Here is a 27,717-nt window from a genome sequence, read left to right as displayed (position 1 = left end):
TTGCAGTAGGAAAAAATGTCTGTGATGTTTAAATACAAGTAAAATCTGTAATGCTACAGTTTTACTTTTGCAGTGCTAGGGTTGGGCATATATAACTGAAACAGAAGAATTATTGCTCAGCCTTAATTATCTTAATGCATATTTATGGGAATAGAAATTAATTCGGCCTAAAAAAGTTATATTTGACATGCATGTGTAACCATATTGAAGAATATGACTTGTAAATAATAAATTATGGGGATATGCATACATATATATGAAAAGCCAGTTGGAGAAACTACTGTGTTAACACATTTGTTTCCAAGTTAGTGGTTTCTTACCATTTTCAGAGAGGGTGGATTTCTACGTAACTAAAATGATGTAGGATCAGTAACAACTCTTCTTCCACACAGATGTGGAAAAGTCCAGTGGATTAATTTTTATACTATTCAAAAAGCACTCTTAATTAATGAAAGTGTCTATTTCATGTCGTGAATAAGAAAACCGATTAGTTCTGCACCAGTAATTTTAGATTAGAATTCTGACATGAGTTGTAACTGAAAGAAGGTCTGCTGTAAAGATTGTGTCCTGTTGTTCATTCCTGTACTCCAGGACCAACACTTGCAGGGAGCTGAAAAGCAATTCTGGCTTTGTGTGTGTGAATACTGTGGGGGTTTTTCCAGTGGAAATATTTATTGATGGAAAGGTTTTTGAGCATTTTGTTTGCATTGCAGATATAATGGGAAGTTGAGCAGACATCCTCTGTGAAAGTGTCCTATTTTTAGCAAGATAAAAATGTGATTAACATTTTTGGTAGCTTTGTGCTGTTATATAAGGCATTTCTGGTTATTGAGTTAATTAGGACAGAAATGGGGCCAGCTGGAAAAGAGTGATGCAACTTCTCTGTGTAGTGAGCAGGCATGATGGGGTTTCTACATGAGGAAGGGCTTGTATTGATAGTAATGTGCACGAGCTTGTTAATGTTAGGGAACATTTCTTTGCTCAACATTGGCACGTATCTGCTGAATTTACAGTGTGCTGAAGGACAAATAACTTCTGCTAACAATATGAGGCCTGGGGCATATATGTGAAGGTGCTAGAGGACAGACTTAGGAAAGGAGGAGAATAATAATTGGAAAAGAAAATGCAGTTAAAAAAGATGTGGCAATAACTGATTTTTTAAAAAGCAGGCTTCATAGTGATGGGATTAGTCTTGTAGCCTACTGAATAGCAATTTGTATTAAGGATATTGCAGAAAATATTTCTTTGCTTTGAATGTTGATGTTTAACTAAAGATACAGTGCTTTTAAAGAACTAGTAAGTTAAATTGGTTTCGACTGTTCTGAAAACAATTTTTCTGATTGTTGCAAGAAATTAAAGTAACAGACCTTTTTAACCAAAGAAGTAGTTAGTAAGTTCTTATAATTAATAAAATTAACTTGGCTAATTTTGGAAAAATCACGTTAATGGAGATGTGAAGGGGGGTTGTTTGTTTAACAAAACCTTTACCAAGAAAACAAGTAGCATTATATTGGGTTTTTCCTCCTGTTCCATTAGGGCTTAAGCTGTTCTTCTGGTGAAACTTTGTGAACCTTTTGCTTTTGGAGTGTGAGAGTGTGAACAGTACATCCTGACACCTGGGACTGGATGATATTGTTGTACCAACTGTGTGCCATAGAAGGCATTGTTCTCATTGCATCTGGGATGGGCAGCTGAAGCTCATTCAGGGGAGACAGGAGGTGGGGGCACAAGGCCAGCATGAAACCAGCTGTGTGGAGTTTAATGATCCTTGCAGCTGAAGGTGCAGGTGCTTACAGGGTGTGTATTCTAATTGCAGTGTTGATCACTTGGTTTCAATTGCAATACTGGCCTTGCAATTAAAATGACAGAAGGCAGCATTTTTGCTGGGAGACATGAATTTTGATTCTGTGTTTTGTTTAGGTAGTGCAGAAGCTTTTCTCTAGCCCTTTGTACACAACATCAGAAATAATCCTCCTCCACCTTTGCCTTTGAAAGGTGCAAAATTCAGCTTTGGCTGTTGTTGGGTCTCCTGTGTTGTAATGCAAATGTTCTGCTTCTGCAAGTATTTGATTTTCATCTTGGATCTAAAGGATTGGAGCTGCCCTTTGGAGGCAGTCTGTGGAGGGAAATCTAGCAAAAGCTTAAATTGGAACAATTTTTTAACCTTATGTACTCTGATTTGGCAATAAAGCAGAACTCTGGAAAAGGACAAAGTGTTGTTAGAAAAAACAAGCAGTGTAGAGTTTTGCATTGTCATAAATTTTTCAAATTGTTCACCTAATAACTTGCCATTCCTTCAAAGTCTGATGAGTTATTTTATATTTTTGAACAACTAATGCTAGACAGGTTTTTCTCTTCTTAGAATGTAATGCTGATGAGAAGCTGCTCCAAATTTTGTTCGAAGCTGCTTAGAATGATAAGACAGTGTTTATTCACTACTGTCATCTTAATTCTCTAACATTTGTTGTCTGTCTCCCAAAAAAACATTGAATATAGACATTCAATATTTTACAAGCCAGAGACTGGTGAAAACATTAGGCAAATACTGCTCCATGCTCAGATTATTTTAACAGGTTTAAGATAAACAGGTATTAAGTGGAAGTAAGCTGCCTGTTGTTAAAGTTGATTATTTTTCACTTACTTAATCTTACCTCCTACAAAATACAGCATACAGTCCTTTTCTCACACCAACTGATGCAGCTGATAATTCCAACCTTTTATCTCAATAGCATTAGTGGATAAGGAAGGGTATAAGTATCCTGTTTACCATGCTGCTTACTGGAGAAGAACTGAGAAATGGTGAGGAAAGGAGCACCTGGCTTTGTGAGCAGTGGACAATAATCAGTGTTGCTATATCCATCTGCTGTGAATTGGAGCTTTAAATAACTACAGTAATAGAAGTTAGTGTGGTACTCACTTCAGCACTGCTGCAGCTTTCTGTACTGAAAAGATGCTATTTGTAGAATTGGCTTGTTGTGGCATTGCCCTTAGGACTGGTTTTGGTGCAAGGTTAAGAACAGTTAGTACAGGTTTCAATTAGTATGGCTCATAGTTGGACAAAATCCCCTAAACTGTGGTTGACTGTCTTTTCCACCAGGGTGCAGACTCCTAAGCAATTTGTGTGCTTTGGAAGATTTTTCCCATCATGCACAGCTATTGGAAGGTATATTCCAAGTAAGTCTCAGGTACAAAATACTGTCATCACACAACCCTAAGGGAAGAGGCAGGTTCTTGCCAGAATGTTGACAGCACTAAATCTTAGTTACAATTAAGTCTGTCCTTTCTTAGCAGGATTTTATGAGTAGAATGGCACTGGATTTCTATAAGTAGAGTAAATGTAATACAATCTGTAAGTAGCATAATACAAAATTTGTACTGCCACCAAGTTAAAATTTCTAATCACCTGGACCCTCTGCAGATCAGGTCAAATCTTAACCTGTGGTTTGCTTTATCAACCTAACAAGCATAATCTAGACTCAAAAACCATATGAAAGAATATGAATCACTCACTCAGTCCTCAGAGGAAGCAGATGATGACAGAGGTGTCCCTTGCCACCAGTGACAGGAAGGGGGTTGCATTTCTGGTCCAGGTTCCCACTTGGTTCTTGTAGTTGCTGGATTTTCTGGCCAGTGCTCTGGGTGCTGTCAGCTCCCTCAGAGGAAGCAGATGATGACAGAGGTGTCCCTTGCCACCAGTGACAGGAGGGGGTTGCATTTCTGGTCCAGGTTCCCCCTTGGTCCTTGTAGCTGCTGGATTTTCTGGCCAGTGCTCTGGGTGCTGTCAGCTCCCCTGCGCTGTGGCACGCTCATCAACAGCACCTGTTTGGCCTCCTGCAGGACCTTCAAGGCCACCAGGGGAAGGGAGTTACTGTCCTGGCACACAGCAATCTTCAGACATCTAGGGAGGGAAAGGACAAATGTGTTTGGTCTGTCTGCTTGGTTCACAGGACCTTCAGAGCCTGAGAACGAGAGCAAAGCCACAAATCCGTGAGCAGCTCAGTCCCAGAGGATGGCTGCTCATACAGTGGTGGTGTGCTGACAGGCTCAGAGCAGGGCTGCCAGCCATACCTAGTTCAAGACATTGGAGACAAAGGAGACAGTACTCACTAATACTAGCAGGATATTATTTTAGTCATTTCAAGCTGAATTACTATCCAAGTCATTGTCATTAATTCACAAGCATAAGTGACTGTAGAGGCACAAAGTCCCATATTCAACACACTTATTGACAGCTGAGCAATGACTGGACAAGAAAGTGTGCTCTGACATCTCAGACATTGTTGTGGAGGTTATGAGAGCTTTTAGTTAAAATTTGTAGCCTGAATTTTCTGCTCTGACTGCACAGTGTTTTTGCCTGCTGCAGCTGGCAGAGAGAACATGTGCCTGAGTGGGCTCTTGGTGTGATCCAGTGAAAGCTTGGAACTCAAGATAAGGCATCTCTCTCACTGGAACTTGACTTCTGATTTTAAATCTCTTTTGGTTTCACTTAAGAGTTGATCAGATTGTCTCATTTGAAATTGTGTATTGAAAAATGCTTTTGTTATCTTACATGTAATATTTAGACTGGTTAAACTCCATGTTAATTGCAAAACAGATGTGAAAATACCCTCTGAGAATGACAACAGTCAGCCAAACAGAAATTTGGGTATTACAGCAGTGTTATTTATGTCCTTGGTGGGGTACCTGGGATGATGATTGATTAATCTTGGAGTTATGCCATGGTCTTTTAAATAGTAGTATAATTATGTATATTATTCATGTTATACTGCGCAAAACTTAGTCTCTTGCTTTCAACTTCTGGATTATTAAAGTATTTGATTCTAAAGCAGCAAGTTGGTCTATCACTGGCACATAGCAATTTCTGTTGTGAAGTAATCTTACAGCTTTCTAGGGAAAAATATGTCATTTACTGGCCTAAGTATTGAACTTTAGAGTCCAATATTATATTTATTTTATTATAAAAGTTATATTCTGCTTACAAAAGCACTTTATTATGGCAGATTTACTGGTTTTGTGAGGGAAGGCCTGGATGAGAGTGTGTTTTTATTTTTAAGGGAGGATTATAGTTTTACACATGTTCAGATTTGGATTCAAGCATGTGCACTATCCCTTCCCCAGCTGAGCATTAGGTTTCCATCATAAAAAAGGCTTTTAAAAGAGGGGAAAAGACTTACATGAAGAAGTTACTGATTATTTCTGATTAATAGTCACATGCAAAACTTAATTACTAATGGCTATTGAAAGGTCTGAGTAGGAAATGCAAAACTTGCAAACTGAAATTTGGTGTCTTGAGTGCACTAAGGAATATTATTTGTGGATGTGAGAAAGATTAAAATCCCACCCCAAATTCTGTGGAAACTATTAAAATCCTTGCTGTGATTTTTCAAGAGGAGTTTTGTTTTTAAGAAGCTCACTTGAAATGCAGACTAAGTCTTTCAGTGGTGGCCTGAAGGTTAATTTACTCACAAATAACTAGAGTATAATTTTCTTGATGTGTTCTGTGATTCAGAAGATGACAAAGAAATAATGTGTGCCTGCAGGAGGATGATTTTCTGTTTGTTTTGTAGCCATAGGTATTATTCTGAAAGTAGTACAAAATACATCTCTTCCATCTGTGTAGCTGTTTTGCTGTCAGCAGTCTAGTGACTCTTCTCCTTGAAGCGAGGTAACCCTCAGGAGCTGCAGGAATAGAATAGTTAACTCTGTAATTATCCAGATTTAGCTGGCTTCTTACAGCTTCAGCCAGTCAGGGGATGCATTGGTCTGTAAGGTATTCATTCTTTAAATTTTGCTTGAAGTTCTTTACAGACAGATGACTGGCCAGTGACTGGTAGGTTCTAAAAAAAAAAAACTGAATTACACTGTATCATGGTGGACTGTATAAAACAATTAAATATTTACATAGTTTAGAGGAGTTGTTTTTCTGCTTAATTTTGAAGAAAGTATTTGTTCTTTACATAGGAAAGTACTTCATGGGATGACAACTTCATCAGTTTGTGCTTTTGACTTAGGAAGGTGTTTTTAGAAGCATGAACAGTAGGAAATTGCATGTCTCTGAACTGTGTCTATGCTGTATCCTACTTGGAGCAACTTTGACTGCTTTCCTAAAGATTTTATTTGTTATTTTGGAAGTCACAAAACCTGTTTATTCAGTACCAGTCTGGATGGTTTTTACAGTCTGATTTGTGTAGTTGGTACAATCTCCTCTCAGCTAAAGGAGTGCTAAAAAAACCCAGTTGAATAAAATGAGCTTTCAAACATTGAAAATGGTATCTGAATATTCAGTTTAAAATTCCCTTTTTTTTTCATGAGCTAAGCTTGTGTCAGAATTTCAGTATAGATCTACATGGTAGATGATTCTGTCCTCAAGGAAAACTTGTTTTCTGAAGTAACAAAATCATATTAAAGCCTAAATCTTTCTAATCTTGGCACCTGTCCTAAATTTCAATAAATACTGAACCTGAGGACGTGTGGACTCTGAGGAGTGCTCTCAAACTTGTTATATTTCAGAGAAGTGCAGCTTTGGAAGATGGAAGGAAGAGCTGGGATTTTTTTCTCAGGGACCTTTCCCCAGCTGCTTGGCTGGTGGTTTTGTCTGACAGCAGATAACTTTAGTGACTGACTGAGATAGTTCTGTGTGAGGAAGCTGTTACTTGTTTGCCCCATAGGCACAATGTTTACATTCCTCTGGATGTACTGTGGCTTTAGCTGCTGCCTTTCACTCTGAGTAACTGGCCTTTTGGTATTTTCAGTTTTGGAATGTCGTTTTGTTTTTTAGACTTTGCAGTATTTTCATTTTTCCCCAAAATTTTCACACAAGTTCTGAGAACTAATTTTTTTCCACACTACTTCCAGTTGCTAGAGTTTTGTTAATATCAGTATTTGGAAGCATCACTCTTTACATCTTCAGCCAGCAATCTCTGTGAGATAAGTATGGTCAGAAACAAAGGCCTTTGGAAAATAAGTAATGCAGTTTGGGTTTTTTTTTTTTTGAAGCGGAAAAACTGATAAAATAAAAATTAATAATCTTTCCCACCATGTAATTGGGTAAAGCAGCTGAGAACAGTCAGTGCATACAGGATGGAAGTATTGACTTGAATGAGACCAAATTCTTCAAGCACTTCCTTGAGGCAATTTACAGAAACCAAAATGATAGTTGGTGATTTCTAAGCTATACAGCTTTTTTTTTTGGTTCTTTTGTGCTTGGTGCATAATCCATAGCTCAATTTAAGTCTTTTAGATAGCTCAGACTTGTCACTGCCAGTGTTGCAGCTCTGGAGAAGTATTTCATATGTCTGCTTGTTAGGCTGGAACCATAACCATTATTCCTGAAGTGGAAGTTGTTTCCTTAGAAAACCTGTCTCTTTTGTGGGGTTTTAGTTGCTATTTTTTATCATTCTTAGTTTAATTTTATCTTCCTCTGTCTAGTACAGATTGTGAATGCCACAGAAAGTCTAGATACAAAGATGTTTATAAACACCAAGGGATTAATATTTTTAAGTATAAACTAGTTGGTGGATCATTTTTCTTCTGTTGTCAATATTTAGCCTTGAGACTGATACTTAGAAAAATGGTTTTTTAAAAAAAGCTATTTTTAAAAAACTGTTAGTGCTAACAAGCCACTACAGCTTTGCTAGCTTGTAAGTTTGTTCTGTCTTTATATTAAATGACTGAATCTTGTTGGTGTTACAGATAATAAAATTCACTGCAACTGCTTTCAGTGCTTGTAATGCAAGCTTGCATACCTACCCCACGCTCAGTCTTCTGTCTCCTTCCTTCGTTTTGCTTCAGTATTTACAGCAGAATTGCTCCCTTTAATAATTAGGTCATGTATTTGACAGTTGCACCTAAGGTTTTGACATACACCATGGAATTCTCTGCCTACATATATTTTAAATCTGTGAAAAAATAATCTCTTATAGTGACAGTTGGTGAATGAAGTATGAATGAAGTATGGAAACTTTGTTCTTCCTTTTTCCTCATCAGGAAGCATTGATGAAGATGTTGTGGTGATTGAAGCATCCTCCACTCCCCAAGTCACTGCTAATGAAGAAATAAATGTTACCTCAACAGACAGTGAAGTGGAGATTGTCACAGTTGGTGAAAACTACAGGTGAGATTTGTATCTCTGTGTTAATAAAGTTTTGCTTGTCTCCAGGTTTGTCAATGCTTTGTGCCATTAAAAGCCCATGTAATTTCACTGGAATTCTAACCACAATGCACAGTGTGAATTTTTGATAAAAAAACCTAAGTGAACAAAACCCAATCAATAACAAAAAACCCCAATTCTAAACCCCCAAACAAAGTAAGGACAAAAAACCCAAAGCACAGCTTTACCAAAGCTTGAGAATTGAACTAATCTGGAGCTGTTGAGGTGGCTGTATTAGTGTGATTGATGTGCAGGATTTGAGGGAAGCAAAGCTGCACAGTGATATCCTAGAGAGAGAGCCTGTGTAGGCTGAGTTGACTAGGGATTAGCTGAGCATTTCTCAGGAAAGCAGCCTACTTTTTTGAAGCTTATGCTGCTGTATATGCTTTCCTGTTCTTCGAAGAATCTCTGGAAGTTTTGTTCCATATTTTCAGATTTTACAGAATCTATTTAGGTGGAGTTTCTTGAAGAAAGGTTCAAATTCAAACCTACCTAAAACTAGATGCTTGTAAAAATTAAACAGCTTTGTATATGCCTAGCATCAATAGGATGTGTTTTCTCTAATAGTCTTAATACTTGAAAAAATTAATTCTTTCTTCCCTCACCTTCTGCAGTGCTACAGCCAAAACAGCAGTAGCTCCATGGTGATTTGTGCAGTGGGTTTTGTTTGTTTTTAGTGAAGTCATTCCTTTTTCTTCACATTTTCCTCGTCTGAATTGCTGAAGTCTGAGTACATTGTTTTTCCAAATTGGAAAATAAGAGCCAGTTGATTGATGTAAATACTGGAGAGTCAAAAATTTTTGAGAGTGCAGTGGTAAATACAACACTGTAAAAATACTGTTCCCTTAATTAAAGACTGTATGCTTCAAAGAGGATACATACTCCAAAGGCCATTGTCTTGAGTGTTAGGGTTTGCATGGCTAAACTGAACAGAATGGGTGCTATGTGTTTTAATACAGAGATAAAGCCATCCCTTTCCTTAGATATGGTTACAGGCTTAGGATGTCCTGAAGCCACATTGCATTTTAGTTTAAGTATCACAAAAAGCTCTGTTTTGTTCTCCAAAGAGAGGGAGCAAAATCATATTAGAGGGAAAGGTCCAGTGATTTTGCACAGCCATGACATTTTGTAAATTCTAAGTATAAAAATTATCCTCTGAAAGTACTCTGTCACAGGTTAACATGCAAAAGTATTTAGTGTTTGTAAACTTTTATTGTCTTCATAGATCGACATCATTTATAGACCTATAGATCATTTATAGACCATTTATAGCTGTTTTAGACTGCACAGGAGTAGTATAGGATTTGGAGATTCTTCTATTACTGTTTACAAAGCTAAAACAATTTCAGCTGTAATTGCTGCCTGGCCACGGCTGTAGGGTTTCACAGTGAATTTTTTTTTTTTAAGATAGCTGCATGTACATGGGACATGGCTTAAAGACCTTTAAACTCTCCATGCTGGGCATTTGCTGTTATGTTCTCTGGTAAAGGCTGCAATAGTGTTTGTAAGTGTGTCTGGTGAAAGTGGAGTCACGGGGTATCTCAATGTAATAAAATGCTTTTCTAATGATAAAAAAAGCTCCAAGTAGCTCCTCAGACAGGAGGAGAAGAAAGCAGTGATGGCCAGATGCAGGCCAGCAGCTAAGGTGTTCCCTCTGTCAAGGTCCCGCTCCGCGCTCGGACACTCGCGCTCGCACTGGGCCGCGGGCTCCAGCTCGCACGCGGCGCGGCCGCCGGAGCAGCGCTCCCGCAGCAGGGTCTCCACCGTCATCCAGCCCCTGCGGCAGAGCGCCGCCGAAGTCGTGGACCTCACCGTGGATGAAGATGGTGAGTTGCCTTGTCAGAGAAATCTCTTCAGGAGCAGGATGGGCAATGTAAGGGCACTGGAGTTAATGTCTGATTTCCAAAGCTGTCAGAAAATCCTCTTGTGCCCTTCCTTTCAAAATTTAAAGTTTAGCCATTTTCAGTGGGTCTTTTAGATCTAAAGATACAGTTTTTCTTCCAAAACTGCCTTGGGTGTGTGTCTGAGGGCTGACTCACCAGGCAGAAATTACAGAACAGGTTGGAACTACTTCTTGAAAAATATGCACTTACTTCAATGCAACGCTATAAAAGGAAAGTCTGTCATTGCCTATGCTTTGGAATAGTGACTGTTCTTTCAGGCCTTGAAGTAAAAATAACTTTTAAAAAAAGAAAAAAGCCCAACCCTAAACTAGTAAAGTGTGTAAGGCTTCTGAAGCTGTAACCTTTCATTGGTTCCTAACATTAAAACCTGCTGACACTTAATAAGTCTATTCCTGCTGAAGATCATAAGAGAAACTTACCAATTATTCTAAAATTGGGAGAAGGAAAAACTGAAGCTCATGTACGTTTTTGCACATTTGCATTTGCAGATGGTGGTGGTTTTGGGGATTTCTTTGGTACATGGTATTTGTAATGTGAACAGAAGCTTTGTCCTGTTGTGGTTTTGTCCCTGAGTGCATTGCAAGCTTAGTATCGTGCAATATCTAATTCTTCAAGTTGTGGTTTTTGGGGTGGGATGGAGAGTCAGAAAAGCTTTAGAATAATTTTGGTTGGTTAATGGCTTTTAAGGTAGAGGATGAGTTGATGTACAGATTCTTTATTTTAGGTATTTACTGTGAAGTATCCCAACAGCTCTGTTGTTGAAGGGGTGCAGTGTAGGTTTCTATTGCTTTACTTTACTCCTAAAATTTATATTATAGAATTTAGTCTTGTATTCAGAAACCAAGTTATTTTTAAAATACACTTCTGTAATGTATGTGATAAAGACTGGCTGTTTCTCCTGCCTTCAAGAGGAAATGCCTAAGATGAATCTTCCAGGATTTAAGGAATACTATTTTTGGGTTTAGGCATCAAATTTCACACATGAATTAGTATTAAATGATTGGACTTCTGAATTAGCACTATAAAAGGCAGCTATGCAGTTTAGCCCAACTTTACCTATTTAATCAAAGATACTGGTCTTAAAACTTGGCTGGCTGCTTCCCTGAGCATAAAGATCCTATCTCCTTTTATTTTCCTGGGCTAGTGTCTGGGCAGTGAGTTGAGAGATCCAGTTTCTCTTAGCCAGTACTTCACAATGGACCAAACCCCCTGTTTTTCACTGGTTTGGGCAGGGGAGAATCAGAAGTGTCTGTGAGGGCTGGTGGGGAACCAGAGCTTGAGGGAACTCAGGGTGGCCACTGAGCACTGGCTGATCACTTCTCATTGTAGGCTATACATGTTCTATAAAGTTGCTCTTGCTTTCTGAATTTAAACATTAATAAATTTTACCCAAAACATTGTCCTAAAAATAAATAAAGTTAGTATATTGGAAGGCCACATTAAGAGTAAGAGGAATTTAAATGTAGATATCAGGTCATGTTTTTTTAATGTGATGAGTTGGAAGACTTGTGAGAGAGAAGAAGATACATTTATTCCTTTGCTCACTGAGTTGCTGATACTCCTGCTAGATATAGAGAGAAATCTTGAAAACTACTCATATTTTATTCTGAGACTTTGTGTATAGGAAGTATCTGAAGTTTTCTGATGCTTTTTTTTCCCCCGATATCCATGCAAACGTTTTTAGTAAAAAAACCTGAGCTGTTTCTGATAATCTTCCCTTTTATGGTATCTTTTATTCTTAGTCATGTCATTGCCTTTCATTACTTAAGAAAAATTTCAAACTTATAGTCAAAGTCTTTTTCAAAACTAAATTCTAATTATGCCACCAAGTATAGTTTTAAATTTTAACTTGTTTACAATTATCTAGTAAAGGACAAGACTCATCAAGTGCTTTGGATTTCCAGGATACATTGCTCACTGTTAGCTTTGCAATATGTAATATGAACAGGTATGTACCTTTAAGAGATGTCTCAAATGTTAATAATATGCTTTTAGCATGTGTTGGGACTAGAAACCGAGTTTATCTTGCTAAAGCCTTTAGTACTATGCATCTGGAATGATTGAAGTTTGTAAAGTAGTACTGCCAGCTTAGATGTTTGCTGTTCTTGGTGAGTGGTCTAAAAGCTGTTCTGTTTTTCATAGGCAATAGAAAGTTATAAGGATAATACTTCATCATAGAGTAGTTTGCCTGTGGATTAATGGAGGATATCAGCAAGCGTTTTTATCACAAAGTACTGAATTTAATCTCTTTTATAGTAGCAGGTTTTTTTATCCAGTAAATAAAACTTAAATGTCAGATTTGGTTGAGAATTGATTGCATGTTAATTATTAAAACTTGAGTAGATTAAAAAAATGAGAGGAAAAAAAAGATAATTTTATTTCTACACACAAGCCTGTCAGGTTTTTATGTTCTGACTTTCTTAGCTTCTGGCAAGGACAGAATTGAGAATGTCTTGTAAAATGGTTCAAAAGCAGGAACAACAATAAAAAAACCTCAGCACTTTTAAAGCTTAAAGAACATGAAAGCTTTTTTTATTTCACCAGAGCCGACAGTTGTGCCAACCACATCAGCTCGAGTGGAGCCGCAGGCCGTGAGTTCTGCTTCCACTACCAGCTCCAGTACGTCTACCTCAGAGCAGGCCTCTGATGCAGCTCCCAATGTCTCCACCAGCCAGCCCTCTGCAGCACCAGAGACCACTCCTAGTCTCCCCAGCACTGCTGGCACTTCAACTGGAGGTACAGGATAAGCTCTGAGCTGTTGTGTTGCCTCCGAGTACAAAGGAGGTAGAGGAAGTTAATTAGCATTCTCTAAATTAAATGCCATGTGAGCTTCTAGTACTGAACCCAATAGTAGTAAACTGAGAGGACAGCAATCTGAAGACCATTGATTTCTCCATAAAGATACAGGAAATTTGCTGGAGCCTTCTGCTTCTGCCTGTTGGAATGATTTGATTATACAGAACAAACCACATCCTTGCTTTTTGAGGAGGTGGAATGTGGTTCACTGGGAATTAAGCCTCTCATTTCAGTGTGTTACGGAGGTGTTATTTCAATGTGTCTTGTAAGAAAGTGAAGGATGTATCTGGATTTCTTGAGTATATCTCCTGCTGTGGATAACCCCCTGGGAGCACATTTATACAGACCCGCATAGAGCTGTATATACAGAGAGCACTCATGACATCACTGAAACAAAGCTGCCCTGTCTGCAAGTGTGGTGAGGGATAATTAACCTGCGTGGACCACAGTTGCCCAGGAATTTGAGGTCTCTGCACACTGACCACAAGAACAATTTTTCTTCTTTCCCTGCTGATGACGTGCGTTAAATTTGTAGAATAAGGCAAGTGTCAGTTTGTGTCCTGCAGTGGTTGCCATGAGTACTCCACCTGAACCATTCAGTTTAGGTTCATTTGGCAGGTATAGCTAAATACTACTTTTTGTATCTAGTTTGCTTTGTTATAATCTAGCTCTGGTTTTCAATTGGTTAAATACTTAATTGTGAGGTACAGGTGTTTTGTTTCTATTTAAGACACGGCTTTACAGTGATCAGCTTTACTAATTTCTTTCACTTCAATACTAATGTTGTCTTCAAGATGAAATAAGAAGAGCTGCATCCAATTCGACACTGGAAACTGGCCCTCCGGCCATGCCAAGGCTACCATCATGCTGCCCCCAGCATTCTCCTTGTGGAGGACCTTCACAGACTCATCATGCATTGGGACACCCACATACCAGCTGCTTCCAGCAGCATGGCCACCACTTCCAGCATCACCACCATCACCACCACAACCCTCACCCAGCTGTCCCGCTGTCTCCTTCGTTCAGTGACTCCAGCTGCCCTGTGGAAAGGCCTCCTCCTGTGCCTGCCCCGTGTGGAGCAAGCAGCAGTTCTGGCACCAGTTACCACGAGCAGGCATGTTTAATCCTTGTGACTCACAATCACACCTTGTGACTTGGGATTTCAAGTTGTTCCAGATAGGAGAGAATCGGATAAGGATGCTGAATTATAAATTACTCGCTGGCTCTGCATCAGACATTATAGAAGGGAACTAAAAGGAAAAATTGAGCTGTAATATATATGAACTTAAACCCTGAAATTTTATGGAAAGATATAACCCTTCAAGTAATTATTGACAGCTGACCTCTTCATGGCTATGAGTGACTGCATAGAAAAACTGACGTAATTACCTTGAAATATTCTGCCCATCATAGCAGCTTTGCAATGCAAATCATTGAGCTGCTTTGAGGGAAGAAAAATATCAAGTCTAGTGTTCTGCATATAAAAAAAGTATAAAAGAGTTGCTCCTCTAAAAGCATTGTTTTTTAGTAATTAAATCACAGCTATAAACCAGTACAGTCATAGGAAAGAACAGTACTGTGCTAAGTTACAGTATGCAGAGCTATCATCAATCTTATTTATCTATTGTAGGGGTTTTTGTTGTTGTTTTTAGTTTGGTTGGGGGTGGTGGGGTTTTTGGGGGGGCTTTGTTTGGTTGGTTTTTACAGAATCTAGTGTAAGGAAGTTAGTCTCTCAGCAGATTCATGAATGAGTCAAGCCGTAAAACTTCAAAATTTGAATCCCAGTTGCTTGTGATGGTATTTATTTTTATTTTTTTTAAATATGAGGTTTGAATATGACTTTGCTTGCAATGTCTAAAGAGTGGCTTGAAAAAAGCTGGTTTGTTTCTGCAGCAGGCATTGCCGGTAGACTTGAGCAGCAGTGGGATCAGGAGCCACGGCAGCGGCGCTTTCCACGGAACGTCGGCATTTGACCCGTGCTGTCCCGGCTCCTCGTCGCGCACGGCGCTCTACGGGCACCAGGCAGGCGCTGGGCCCAGCCAGGCCCTGGCCATCGACGGCTACGGCTCGGGCATCGTGGCACAGCCGCAGCCACAGCCGCCGCCCCAGGCCTCGCTCTCGTCCTGCCGCCACTACATGCACTCTCCCTGTGAGTACTGGCACTGCATGCGCTCTGCCCGTGGGTACTGGCGGCGCTGCATGCGCTCTGCCCGTGGGTACTGGCGGCGCTGCATGCGCTCTGCCCGTGGGTACTGGCGGCGCTGCATGCGCTCTGCCCGTGGGTTCTGGCGGCGCTGCATGCGCTCTGCCCGTGGGTACTGGCGGCGCTGCATGCGCTCTGCCCGTGGGTTCTGGCGGCGCTGCATGCGCTCTGCCCGTGGGTACTGGCGGCACTGCATGCGCTCTGCCTGACACACTTCCCTGGCAGCAGGGGAACACTCCAGCCTGCTTGCATTGATCCTAGAGCTTGCCTAGCAAAACACAGATTGAGAAATATTTTAAACAGTTAGGGGGTTTGAACAGGACAAGGTAAAGTTAAAATATTTTATTATGAGTGACCATAATAACACGGATACTTCAAAACGGTATTTACTATGAAAATATTTTTCATCTCCTTTGTATTCTTGCACTGGCTTTTTATTTCATTTTGCTTGGTTGGTCCCTTGTCCCATCCCTCCAGCGAGATCTGCTTTAGCAGAATAATTTGTTTGATTGTGATTTCTTTTTTTTTAATTTTATTGTCTCTATAGCATAGTGAACCCAGAAAGACGGGGATTAAACTTTTAAAGATTAAACAACAAATGTAAAGTTGTATTGGAAGGGGATTCTGTCCTCCTACTCCTCCCTCATGAGACCTCACCTGGAATAGTGCTTCAGGTTTGGGCTCCTCAGCACAAGGAAGACAGGCCTGTTGCAATGAGTCTGTGGAGGACCATGAAGGTGCTCGGAGGGCTGGAACATCTCTGCTCCAAGGACAGGCTAAGAGAGTTGGAATTGTTCAACCTGGCAAAGAGAGAGCTCTGGGGAGACCTTATAGCACCTCCCAGTGCCTAAAGGGGTTCCAGGAGAGCTGAAGGGAGATCTTTGACAAGGGCATGTGGTGGTAGGACCAGGGGAATGGCTTTAAACTGGTAGAGTAGATTTAGATCAGGTTTAAGGAAGAAATTCCTTCCTGTGAGGGTGGTGAGGCTCTGGCACAGCTTGCCTATAGGAGCTGTGTTTGCCCTTTCCCTGGAAGTGTTCAGGGCCAGGCTGGACGTGGCTTGGAGCAGCCTTGTCTAGTTGAAGGTGTCCCAGTCCATGTGGGGGCTTGGAACAAGGTGATCTTTGAAGTCCCATCCAACCCAGGCCTTTCTATGTACCTTTTCCAGTTGGTATCACACAGATTTTTTTTTTTTTCCCTTCTTTTTGCCAGTATTGGAAAAGAGAATGATTTTGGCAGCTGCAGAAAATGCAGATTTCTTGTAGGGTATATTTCTAGAATCCCTTTATTTAAAAGTTGCATGAACACATATTCCCATGTTGCTACTGTTTAAACTATGTAATAGTACTGAAACCCCTGTGTGAAGATACTTCTTAAAATACATTTAAGTCAAAACCAGCACTTGACCAAATTTAAAAGCACCTTATGTTTTCATTGCAGATGCTTCCTTGACCAGACCTCTTCACCATCAAGCTTCTGCATGTCCTCACTCTCATGGAAATCCTCCTCCACAGCCACAACCTCCACCTCAAGTGGATTATGTTATCCCTCATCCAGTGCATCCCTTTCATCCTTCAATCTCCTCTCATGCATCTTCTCATCCTGTTCCACCTCCACCACCAACTCATCCCTTAGCCAATGCAGCTGCTCCAATACCACAGCATCTCCCTGCAACACACCAGCCAATATCCCATCACATCCCTGCAACGGCACCTCCAGCTCAGAGGCTACATCCTCATGAAGTGATCCAGAGGATGGAGGTCCAGAGAAGAAGGATGATGCAACACCCAACGTATGTCACAAATGTACTCAGAACAATATCTAAACATATAATTCATTTCCCTCAGGTTTGTAAAATGTTGCGTGTGACTCTCAAACTGTAAATTGCGTGGTTAGGGACTGTTAGTGTTAAACTATGGTAAGAGGTGTCTTTACAAATGGTCGCAGTCACACAAGTGTTAGGACTGACCCTGCTCCATTACATCTCTTGGTAGTATGTACAGGTAAGGCACAAAGGGGGCATGCAAGATAAGGGGAGCTTGTTTCTCATGCCCATTACTCTGGATAATAAGCAGGAATTCCTTTTCAAGCTCCACAGCCTGGAAAGTACATCATAAAATGTTGTCAAATGTCTCTTGATCATGTTTTGCCTTGTTGATGCAGTTAATCCTTTTTATATAACCAATACTTTAAAATAAAATGAACATATTATCATAAGGGACCATATACTGGGTTTAATTCAGATTAGATACATATCTTTACTATGCCTTTTGCTTTAGAAAGAGACTGAGAATGTGATCAGTGTTGCAGCGTAGCTACTAAGGCATGCTACTATTGTTGCTTAACTAGATTGTTGAAACCAGTATGACCAGCAGGTTGGTAGTAGCTTCATATTCAGAGTAGCTAAGCTTGTTTTAATTCTGCAGGTAATGTGTTTAAATATCTAAGAGAATTTCAGGAATGAGCTCTCTAGTTGTTGCTCCTAACTTAGTTATGAGTCAAAATTGTATAACAAACTTGAAACTTGTTTAGAAGTTAATGCTTAAAGAGAATTCTGCTTTAACTGCAGCTTTTGAGGCAGTTTCCAGGTTAAGTATCTGTAGGCATTAACTGCCCACAAATAGCGTGTGACAGAGAAGCCTGTAGCTGTGAGACAGCAAGGTAGCATTTTTGGAAAAAAATAATTGTGCTAGCTTTCTTATCAGATCTGAACATTTTCCAGTAGTTTGGAGATTGGAGTTTTGAATATTGGCAGTTCTGCAGCTTATTGAATTTGTGTAGAAATATGAACACTTATAGGAAATTGTAGGCAAATGTTGATGGTAATGTTGTGGTAAAGTGGGAAAGTGACAGAAATCAGTCAGCAGGAGTTCAGTGTTTTTTTTCAAATCCATAGTTGTTCTGTACCAGCTAGCATGGATAAAAACTGTGTGCCCCATTTACTTGAGCTATGATGCAAACATGTTTCAAGGAAAATGTCCTCTGATTAGTGTATTAAGTTTGCTCTAATTGCTTTTGCTGGTAATTTCTAGTTTTACTAGAAATAATCTGCAGCAGAGCTGTGAATGATGCTGAATCAGAGCATGACTGTCATGTGGCTCTCTCTTTCCTACCTGCCCTTTGAAGTTAGGATTTGACCCTTTCTCAGTCTCTGCAGTCATGATTGCCAAGTGAAGGGCAGGTCACTGTAGCTGAAGCTGGTTTGGTTTTGAATATGAAATCTGGGTTTAAATTAACTTGTAACTTACATCTAAAGTAGAAATTAAAATACTGCATGGTGAGCTTCTTATTTTAAAGGCGCTGTAGCTCAGTCCGTAACATTTTGGTTATGGGTGTTGGTTTCTTCATTAGTATGTGAAAATTAATTGTGGCTGTTCTTTGTTATAGACGTGCTCATGAGCGTCCTCCTCCACATCCTCACAGAATGCATCCTAATTATGGTCATGGGCATCACATCCATGTGCCTCAGACAATGTCTTCCCATCCTCGACAAGCTCCTGAGAGATCTGCCTGGTGAGCAATCAGACACTACTTGAGCCCCTGGGACTCTGGGCAGGAGACCATAATGTGCTGATCACAGTGCTGATAATGCTGGCTGTGGTTTTAAAAGCTGCTGCGTGCACCTGTAGTTTAAAGTTTGTAGATGTTGATATGGCTTTGAAATATTACTTGGAGTACTCAATATCCTAAATATATTTCTAGTGGTTTTTAAGGTTTGGTAATACAGACTAGTATATTCTCTCCCCTCATTGTTTGAACTTATTTACAATTGCATCAGACCCATTTATGAGCATGCACTTAAATTCCACAATATATTTATTATTAAAAAAAATACTTTTGGCCATTGGTGAAGAGATGCATGCATGACAGCTGCTGTTCCCACAGCATGTACTGCAGGGAGGACTCCATGTGGATAATATTATTTGGCTCCGTAAATGTGGAGTATTCTAGGTTTTTTTTAATATTAAATCTTCACAGCTGTTTTAAAAATAGCTTTTAGTTATGATAGGAAGATTCTTCAGCAAAGTTTAAATATGGCTAAAAAAGAAATTGTGCATGAAACTGTTGTTTTAGCTGTACTATGTTGTAGGTTCTCCAAAGCAGTGGGATTGTACCTAGCAGGCAAGCTGTTCCTTTACTGTAATGCCACTTTCATTCATGTGACAGGGAACTAGGAATTGAAGCTGGTGTGACTGCAGCTACTTACCCTCCAGGGCCCTTGCATCCTCACCTGGCCCACTACCATGCACCTCCTCGACTGCATCACTTGCAAATAGGGGCTCTTCCTCTAATGGTAAGGAGATAGCTTGTGGAAAATGATGGTCATTGGTCATTTTGATTTTGTTTGTAAGGGAAATGGATGTGTATACATTGCTGCAAAGTGCTTATCTGAAAATATTTCACTGCCTGTCCATGTGTTGCTCCCAGCGAGGGTGCCTGAACAGGCCCATTGTGTAGTAAGAGGAGACAGTATAGGGACATCTACATTTCTAACTTCAGCTCTTGTAAAATGAAATATACTTGAATTAAATTGTCACTTGCATTGCAATGCATTGACCCTCTGCATCTGATTTTTAAAGTTTAGATTATTCAGTTTTGGATTGTTAAAAGTACCAACTTTCCACCCAATGCATGAAAATTAGCACTGATTCTTTCTTTTTGAGGTGTGTATACACACAACTAGAATTCCATCTAGAGATGTGATTGTTTTCAAATAATATTTATTTTTCATCAACCTAGTCCTGATCAAGGATTAAGTGATCAAGTATATAATTTTGTAGCATGAAGTGTTATAATCTGCAGGAAGTGTGGCAGTAAGGTCACACACCCTGTTACACATAGTTTTTTTTAATCTGCAGTGGAAAACCAAAACAAACCAGCACATTTTTACTCTTGTTACAGAGTATTATTTTTGAAAGAATGCTTATAGGTTTAGTTAAAATTTCTCTTAATTTTGTTTAACGAAAAATCACAGAGATACAGATTTAGTTTGAGTATATTTAGTGTTTCTGTGTGGTCAAGCAAGAATGTTCAACCCTCTCAAAGCTAGTTAATCTAATAAAAATTTTGAGCTCATCTGTAAATAAATGCTAAAATTATAATGAAAAAAACCCTGCAAGTTTCATCCTTTCTAAATTCTTCTGTTAGTAGCCTGAATTGACACTGGGGGCTTGAACTGTTGGTTTACAACCAAACTGTGGTAACTGTCTCCAGTCTGGTCTTGCATTGCTTGTTCCTCACTCTTCAACTATCAGATGTGATGATCCTTAAGTACCTCCCTGATAAATGAGGGTTGGTCATTCATGGGTGCTGCTGACATACTTAGCACAGGCTTTCTGAAGCAGTCTGTAGAATTTGGTATTTTAGTTTAGCCAGTGAGATTTTTAATGCATAACCTTCTCCTCTGCATCATCTCTTAAAATTAAGTTTTTCTGCATTCTTCAGTTAGGTCTCTGCTTTTTCAAGTGGATAAAAGATGGCTTTAAGCTCTCATATTTATTTAATGGGTTGTACTGTAACAGACAGCATCAGATGCTTTAGATTTCCCCCTAAGAGTTCAGGGAACTAATTGTGCTAGGAGGCAACAAGTTAAATCTGTGCCTGTTTTAGCTCATTTTTTATCAGGGTTAATAAGTCATCTGTGGGATTTACTTCAATTATCACTCCGAAGTTTCTAGAAATTTAGGAGTTCAGATGATCCTTATATTACAGTGTGATGAGGAACTTTTATTTGTATTTTAATTTTGATTGGGGTATTCCTACAGCTAAAATGTTACGTAGGCAAGTAGTTGGGACCCCACACCTCTTCATCTTTTTAGCAGTAGAGGAGAAGAAAGCTATGGTAGAGAATGTTCAGAAGTATTTCCTGAGTGTGTGATAAAATATTTTAGGGATTTATGCCCTTCCTGCAGTTTCTAATTGGTAATAGTGGCAGATGAAATGAGGGTCTTTAAATCTAAAGAAATTTGTGCAAGTGTTTGTGTAGGGATATTTGATCCTTAAAACAGTAATTAATGAGGGGCTGAGTGAATCTGAAGTTTGTGTTTTGAGGCCTTGCACAGAGTGCACTGACAGCATGTTTGATCATGAAGAGGCTGCTCTGAGCAGCAATTCCTCCAGTGCTTGGGATCTGGTTTGAACCTTGCTGTGATCAGACCCAGCACCGTGGCTTTGAAGTTGTGTAGAGTCTTTGACTAATTCAAAATGTAGTCACACACTAGGAGAACATGAAGGCAGCTTAGAGCTCTGCTAGAAGTTATAGATACAATGAGTTCAAAGCATTACAAGTGCCTTTTGATGACTCTACCCCTTCTGTGGCAATAAAGTCACAGGTTTTGTTCTCATGTGTGTGTGAGTACAGCAGATCTGTCAGCAAAACTTATTTTGAATAGAGAGCAAGTAGTCAGTGAAGTTTTTCATCCACAAACTTGACTGGGTTTTAAACAAAAGTGCTGTTTTAGGCAACAGATGATTTGTACCTGCCACCTGTTTTTTTTCTTTGTAACTTTAGAAGTGGGATGGAGGAGGAGAGGCTGAACTGTGATTACAGTCCCTCTGCAAAGATGTTGATGTTCGAAGGAGTGCTTTCTTCTTCAAGTACAGAGGGTACTAAATAGAGATTTCATGAGTCATATCTTTTGATGCAGATATCATAAACTGTTCTTTTTTTGAGAGGGAGTTGTCTTTTAAAGTAACTGATCCAGTCACTCAACTAAGAATTTCATTAGTATTGAATCCACTTTGTGAAATGGCTTGCAGCACAATTGGCAGTGGAGTACTAAAACCCCTTCCAGATTGTAAAGGACATAATGGATCGTTTGGGCTTTAATGATATTATTATAACTCTGTATCACTTTTCAACTTTAATTACATGCAGATAACCAAATCTTCATCTACTCAGTGCTGGAATGCAGACTGCAGTTTTAATCCTCAGGGAGACAAAATGATAAAGATATGTGGGGGAAGATAATCAGTGTTCAGCAGCTTTGACAGTCTAAATAGAGGTTTGGGGAAACAAAATCTCCTTTTCTACTAGTTTGGTTGAAGAGACTTCTACCTGTTTAAGTGCTGTTTCCTAGTTTAAAAGCAGTTAGGAAGAGCTTTCTTCATGTCTATGTATCCAAAGGTCAGGCTGCTTCCCTCCTTGATTTAATATCATTACTTTGTGACCATGGCTTAGACTTTGTGTTTGTTGCTGTTTTGAGGCCATGTATGTGCTGAGGAAAGAGCTGTTGAATTAAATCCATTTTGGACAAGTACTCATTCTGCTAACTGATCATTTTTAGGGACACTCAAGATCAGTGCCTGGCATAACTAATGGAACATTAGAAAAGAAGGATGCAGGACATGAAGGTGTGGTTTGTGGTAGTTTGCTAGGTATGCTGTAATAATTATGTCTGGAGTTGATGCATGCCTTGAGAAGACTCCTTAATTTATCTGGAAACCTGCAGCTTCTCAGTCCGAGGGAGATCTTTGGATCATATTTTAAGAAAAGACAAGACCCCAGACAAAAAAACTCACCTCAAAACAACAACACAACCCCCAAACAAACCCCAAGCAAGCCTAAAGTTTCTTATGGTACCTTAATCTCTCCCAGGTGTTTCACATCTAGCTTTCAATATGCTGTGCCCCCTTTTTCTTCTATTGCAGAGCCTTACTGTTTTGTTCCTTTACCTGTGGGTTGATTCAGAGTGTTTGAGGCTGTTTTTACACTTAGGTGTGAAAATCCTTGGGGATTTGGAGGTGTAAGCCAGTAGGTCCCAGCACACTGTGGTAGTTGTGTGCTGGTCAGAATAATATTGCTCAGAGTGTAGTTGTACAGGTGTTGCAGCTCTAAGAGATGCAGCTGTTCTGTAACCCAAAAGCCAACAAGTTTCTGTGTAATACCTGAACACCTAATGCTGTAACTTGAGGTAGTAAGAGTAGTTCAAGATGAACTTCAGGTTTGAAATAGCCTTGATTAGCTGCATCAAATAGAATTGCATTTTTAAGAAAAAGCTTCTAGGTTTTTTTCATAATATAAACATGAATTACTGTTCTTTGGTTTTTGGTAGATTAAACACTATTGAAAAGCACTCATTTTATGTTCTCCTAAAACACAGGTACCACTGGGTTTTATCTATGCAGCAGATGGTACCTCACTGGGTTCCTTCACCCAATGATTTTCTATGAAAATTGCAGCTTTTCCCTGTTTGTATTTGGCTTAAGACTTTAAATGATGAGCTTCACTTCTTTTTGTGTATGGACAGTAGCTGAGCAGTTAGTGAACTGAAAAGCTCACACTGGGGAATTGTTCTAATACACATGAAATCATACTTCATGGAACCATGGAGGCTGGGCTGGACAGGATTAGTTCCATGCAGGGTAGGAATTTCTCCACTGACTGGCAACTGAAAAGCAGAAAGATTCTGCAAAGATAGAGGATATTTAAAGGAGAGAGTAGCAAGAAAGAAAGCCTTCCCTGCAGGTCAGATGTTTCAAACTGTTGAGAATGTTTGTGTTGTAAATGGTTCAGACTTAGCCTTGAATTACTCTAGTTGCTGCGGATTTTTGTGGTCATGGAAAGTATCAATAGAAAGTGCAAAACAAGAAACAAGTGATATTTCTACAGTTCCTGGCAGACTTGAGTTGGAATTTGCAGGTCCAGAATATATTGCTTTGAAGTATATATTTTAATTTGACTGTATCCAAAAGAATATATACAGACATTTAGTGCAGACTGGCATTGCCTTTAACTGCTTACATTCTTCATTACATTTAACATTTTCTTATTTTCTTATGTTCTGTATGAAAACTTAGTGAAAACTCACTTCTGCTTGTGTGTGAAGCTCTTCAAGAGAGCTGAAATCTTTTTGCATTTGAAGCTTGGTGGTAACTGTCAAAGGGATTTTAGTAAGACTGTTCTTAGTTAGGTATTATTGATAGTTCTCTCTTGCAAATCTTTTCTCCATCTTGTAGTCATAAATGTACTTAGTTAAAATATTGCTGTGTTAGCAGACTGCTTGTTCTGCAGTTGTAAAAGAACTGGGGGTTTTTTGTTTGGTTTTTTGTTGCTCTTAGAGGTGTTTTTTCAGAGTAGCATTTTACCTGACCAGAAATGTGAGCTGTGCTCTCAGGGTATTTTTTAAAGGAGCCTGTACATAATGTATGTTCAGGTAATTTTGCAGAGGTGTTCTGCCAGCCCTGTCAGGATAATCCCAGGCCCATTTATTAGCATGAAAATATATTGTCCCACACAACATTTATTGTCTTGAGTTCTTAGTTTGTTGTGGTAGGTACTCTGAACAATTTTTGGTTTTGTACTGTTAAAATAAATTTTAATAGGTTTCTTAGTCCCCAGTAGCAGAATTTGTTCCATATAGAAGAGCTGTCCAGGTGCATGTCACTGCGGTTGGTAAACTGACTGCTGAGGCAATGGAACTGTAATTATGGAATTGCAGCAGTACATCTGTGACTTTGCACCTCTTGGAATGATGCAGTATCTGCACTATCAGATGCATTGTTTTCCAAAACACTGATTTCACATCCTGGTCAATCAAAAACCAAGCATTGAATATCACTTAGGTTTGTTTTTGTCAGGAGTTCCCTTCCTCTGAGTGGTTGCCATTGATTGCCAATGTTACAATAGACAATAAAGTGTCCCAAATGATGCCTATGAATTTTCCCAGGTCTATGCCTAGTGAAAACCTGGCACAATAAGTATGTTCATAGTGTGACCTAGTTCTTTAAATGCCTTTTCTGTAATTGGAAGCTGAAGGAGAATTACATGCTTAAATACAGAATGAATCATAAATCAGTGATTATCTGAGACAGATTTCTCACAAATCAGCATGTTTTTAATCTGCTCCCCCAAAATTCCTTAGTTACAGCTGCAGTTTATATTGTCAAACAGGAAGAACTATGATACCAACAGATATTACTTACATGAAGTGTTTTGATATGCACCTCCAGTTTCTATTACTCTGGTTTGTTAAAATTTAAGATCAATATTGTGGCTGCATTTGTGGCAGATGTTGGCACTACGTTGTCATTTAACAAGCACCATGTAAACTGCTTTAAAATAATCAGATTCTGCCTTTCTTTTCTGGAAAAAAATTATTTAGGGCATAGGAATCTTGCCTATCCCTGTCAGCTTTTAGTTACAAGACTGGATTTGAAAACTGCAGGAAGGCAGCTTATTGGTCTCTTATTTGATGGGGGTAGCTTTGTCTGGGTCTGTGCTTTTCCACAGTGCATTCATTGAGTTTTACACCTTTATATATGTTAAACTTGGAAGTGTCTGATGGGAAGAAGAAGAGCAACATGTGAATGAATATGTGACTTCATGAATAGTATCTGGGATATCAGTTTTGTGGACAGCCTCATGAGATGCATGTTGAGCTGGCATACACACCAGCAGAGACAGTATCAGCTGATAGCACTGAAAGGAAGATGGTACTAAAGTATTTCCAAGTGAATTACTGCTTACAGTCTCCCTGATGGTGTGCTGTGGGATTAAGTAAACCTCATCTGCTGATCATTTTGGGTTTTTTCACCTGTTCATTGAAGATTGCTATTGGAATGTTCCTGACAAAAAGTCAATACCATTATTCACTCATCTTGCTGGGGGAAAAAAAGAATGCAGCAGCCCTGCAGTGGAGATGGTCCCTACTATATAAATTATCCTTCAGCTTTGCTCTATGAAAAGTGCTGGTGCTGAAGGGCCTGTGGAATATAGCACTGGACACTGGGCCTTTGTTCACTGCTTCTCTCTCTTACTCTGCAAGGAGGTTTAGTGGATGCTGGAATGTAGACTGTGTGTAGAGTTAACTGATTTTAGATGTGAGTTTTGAGTGTTAGTTTTTATAGGCCTCTAAATTTCGAGTGTGTTTTAAGATGTTCAGGTTTTTTGAGTGAGATGAGAGTATCTGCTGCTTTTTCCAGACTGAGTTTTTTAGCCTTGTTTCTTCTGTGGTACCAAAAGCTTATATTTGAGAATCTGTAGTGAGTCCTTTTCATAATTTCATGTGTAGCTGCTAGGTGTTCTGTTTACAAAAATAGGTAGATTTATGGTGGTTTATATAATGTAGGTTGAGCTTTTGAGACTTGGGAATTGTAATGTGGATGTGGAGAGATTCCAGGAGAGGACCTAGCCTCACTTCTGTTTTGCTTCTGGTTATGTTCAGATGTGTCAGAGTGGTGTTTGTGTTGTGCTGTCAGTTGGAATTGTATGCTCAGGCTGAGGAGTGTAAAAAGTGATTCAATGAAAGCAAAAGGAACTTAAACTTTACAAAGTGAACAGTAAAATAGTGAAACTGTTCTGAATAGGTTTAACTGAACATCTGCTGTTTGAATAGGTACCAGACATGGCGGGCTACCCTCACATCCGTTACATTTCATCGGGATTGGATGGAACATCATTCAGAGGCCCTTTCAGGGGCAATTTTGAGGTTTGTAATAGAATAAAACTAGATATATGTGAAAATGTGTCATGAGGGAATATGGGGAGGGTGTATGATAGAGCTAGTCCTATATATAGATAGAAAAGAATGGTAAAGAAAATAGCCTTTACTTACAGAATGCCCTTACCATTGTGGAGTGGGACAAAGCTGGTCAGGAAAAGGTGCCTTGGACAATGCAGGTTAGGTGGCAGTGACCTGACAGTACATCTTGCTCTGCCCACCAGCTATCAGTAGGACTGAGTAGGACATTGTGGGAGAAGGCAGGGCTGTCTCTGAGTAACTGTGCCAGGATCCTCCAAGTGAGGGTGAAACTTGGCCATGCTAACAGTGCTGTCCTATTGTATAGTGCAGGAATTGAAATGGAGTGAAGGAAAAAAGCCAGGAGAACATAAAAGGTATCAGATGCAGAGAGTTAATGACCTAGTCCTCTGAAAACCTCTACAGTGACATCTCATGGTTCTAATAAACTCATTGCTGGAGAAGAATAAATCAGTCATTGTATTTCAACTTAAGCAACTTTTTTTTTCCTCTTCAAAGCTGTAATGACTGTTAGAAAGCAAATATTTACATAGCATGTCTTAATTGCCTTTTCCTCATTAGACACAGAAGTATGTGTGAACATACTGATAGCCATTCCTATCTGACAAACACTCATTTTTTTGTCATAAAATAGTATTTCCCTAGAACCTAAAATACCAGACTGTGTTGTGTAGGTTTTTCTACAGAAGCCCATCACTTTTCCCACACAACATACTCTTTTTGGCTTTGCCTATATTTAATTAAGTTGGGAAATAAGAGTTTGTCATTCTAAAAATGAAAATGGGTTAGAATAAGAGTAATACTTCCTCAATGTAGTTGAAAGAATAGTTTTTAAACTGTTTATTCCTTCGTGATTTTTAGGAGCTGATTCACTTGGAGGAACGACTAGGCAATGTTAATCGTGGAGCAACACAGGGAACTATAGAAAGATGCACATATCCACATAAATACAAAAAGGTGAGGATTGCTCAGATTGTGGCCTGTCTGTAATATTTCTTTGAACTTGTAATAATGTGAACGGTTAGGTTAAGTCTGCAGAAATGTCAAAGAGGGCATGTTTTCTGTATCTTAAAATTTCAAGGATTGTAAACAAAGTTTACAGTGCCACTTGCTTCACAAGGAAAATTTAAAATTAGTTCTTTAGATAAAGAGCTACTGTGATGTGATAAACAGGAGTGGTTTGAT

The 27,717-nt window shown here is 39.3% G+C and overlaps 1 protein-coding gene across 9 annotated transcripts in view; it reads left to right on the top strand.

The window, feature by feature from the left end:
- RNF111 (ring finger protein 111) overlaps positions 1 to 27,717 on the top strand; it is a 44,779-nt gene that overhangs the window by 14,529 nt on the left and 2,533 nt on the right. For 5 of the 9 annotated variants that reach the window (XM_059858237.1, XM_059858242.1, XM_059858246.1 and 2 more), the window contains 10 exons: positions 7,987 to 8,113; positions 9,812 to 9,975; positions 12,598 to 12,789; positions 13,644 to 13,963; positions 14,743 to 14,998; positions 16,493 to 16,844; positions 18,440 to 18,565; positions 19,220 to 19,346; positions 26,389 to 26,481; positions 27,394 to 27,489. In XM_059858237.1, coding sequence (XP_059714220.1) covers positions 7,987 to 8,113; positions 9,812 to 9,975; positions 12,598 to 12,789; positions 13,644 to 13,963; positions 14,743 to 14,998; positions 16,493 to 16,844; positions 18,440 to 18,565; positions 19,220 to 19,346; positions 26,389 to 26,481; positions 27,394 to 27,489 — 1,853 coding nt within the window. The remainder of the gene's footprint in view (positions 1 to 7,986; positions 8,114 to 9,811; positions 9,976 to 12,597; positions 12,790 to 13,643; positions 13,964 to 14,742; positions 14,999 to 16,492; positions 16,845 to 18,439; positions 18,566 to 19,219; positions 19,347 to 26,388; positions 26,482 to 27,393; positions 27,490 to 27,717) is intronic. The other 4 variants (XM_059858241.1, XM_059858243.1, XM_059858244.1 and 1 more) reach the window with 2 other exon arrangements.

The sequence above is a fragment of the Haemorhous mexicanus genome, chromosome 13 (genome assembly GCF_027477595.1).
Source record: "Haemorhous mexicanus isolate bHaeMex1 chromosome 13, bHaeMex1.pri, whole genome shotgun sequence".
NCBI lineage: Eukaryota > Metazoa > Chordata > Aves > Passeriformes > Fringillidae > Haemorhous > Haemorhous mexicanus.
Note: the sequence above shows the minus strand (reverse complement) of the source record. Positions and strands in the feature narration are given on the sequence as shown.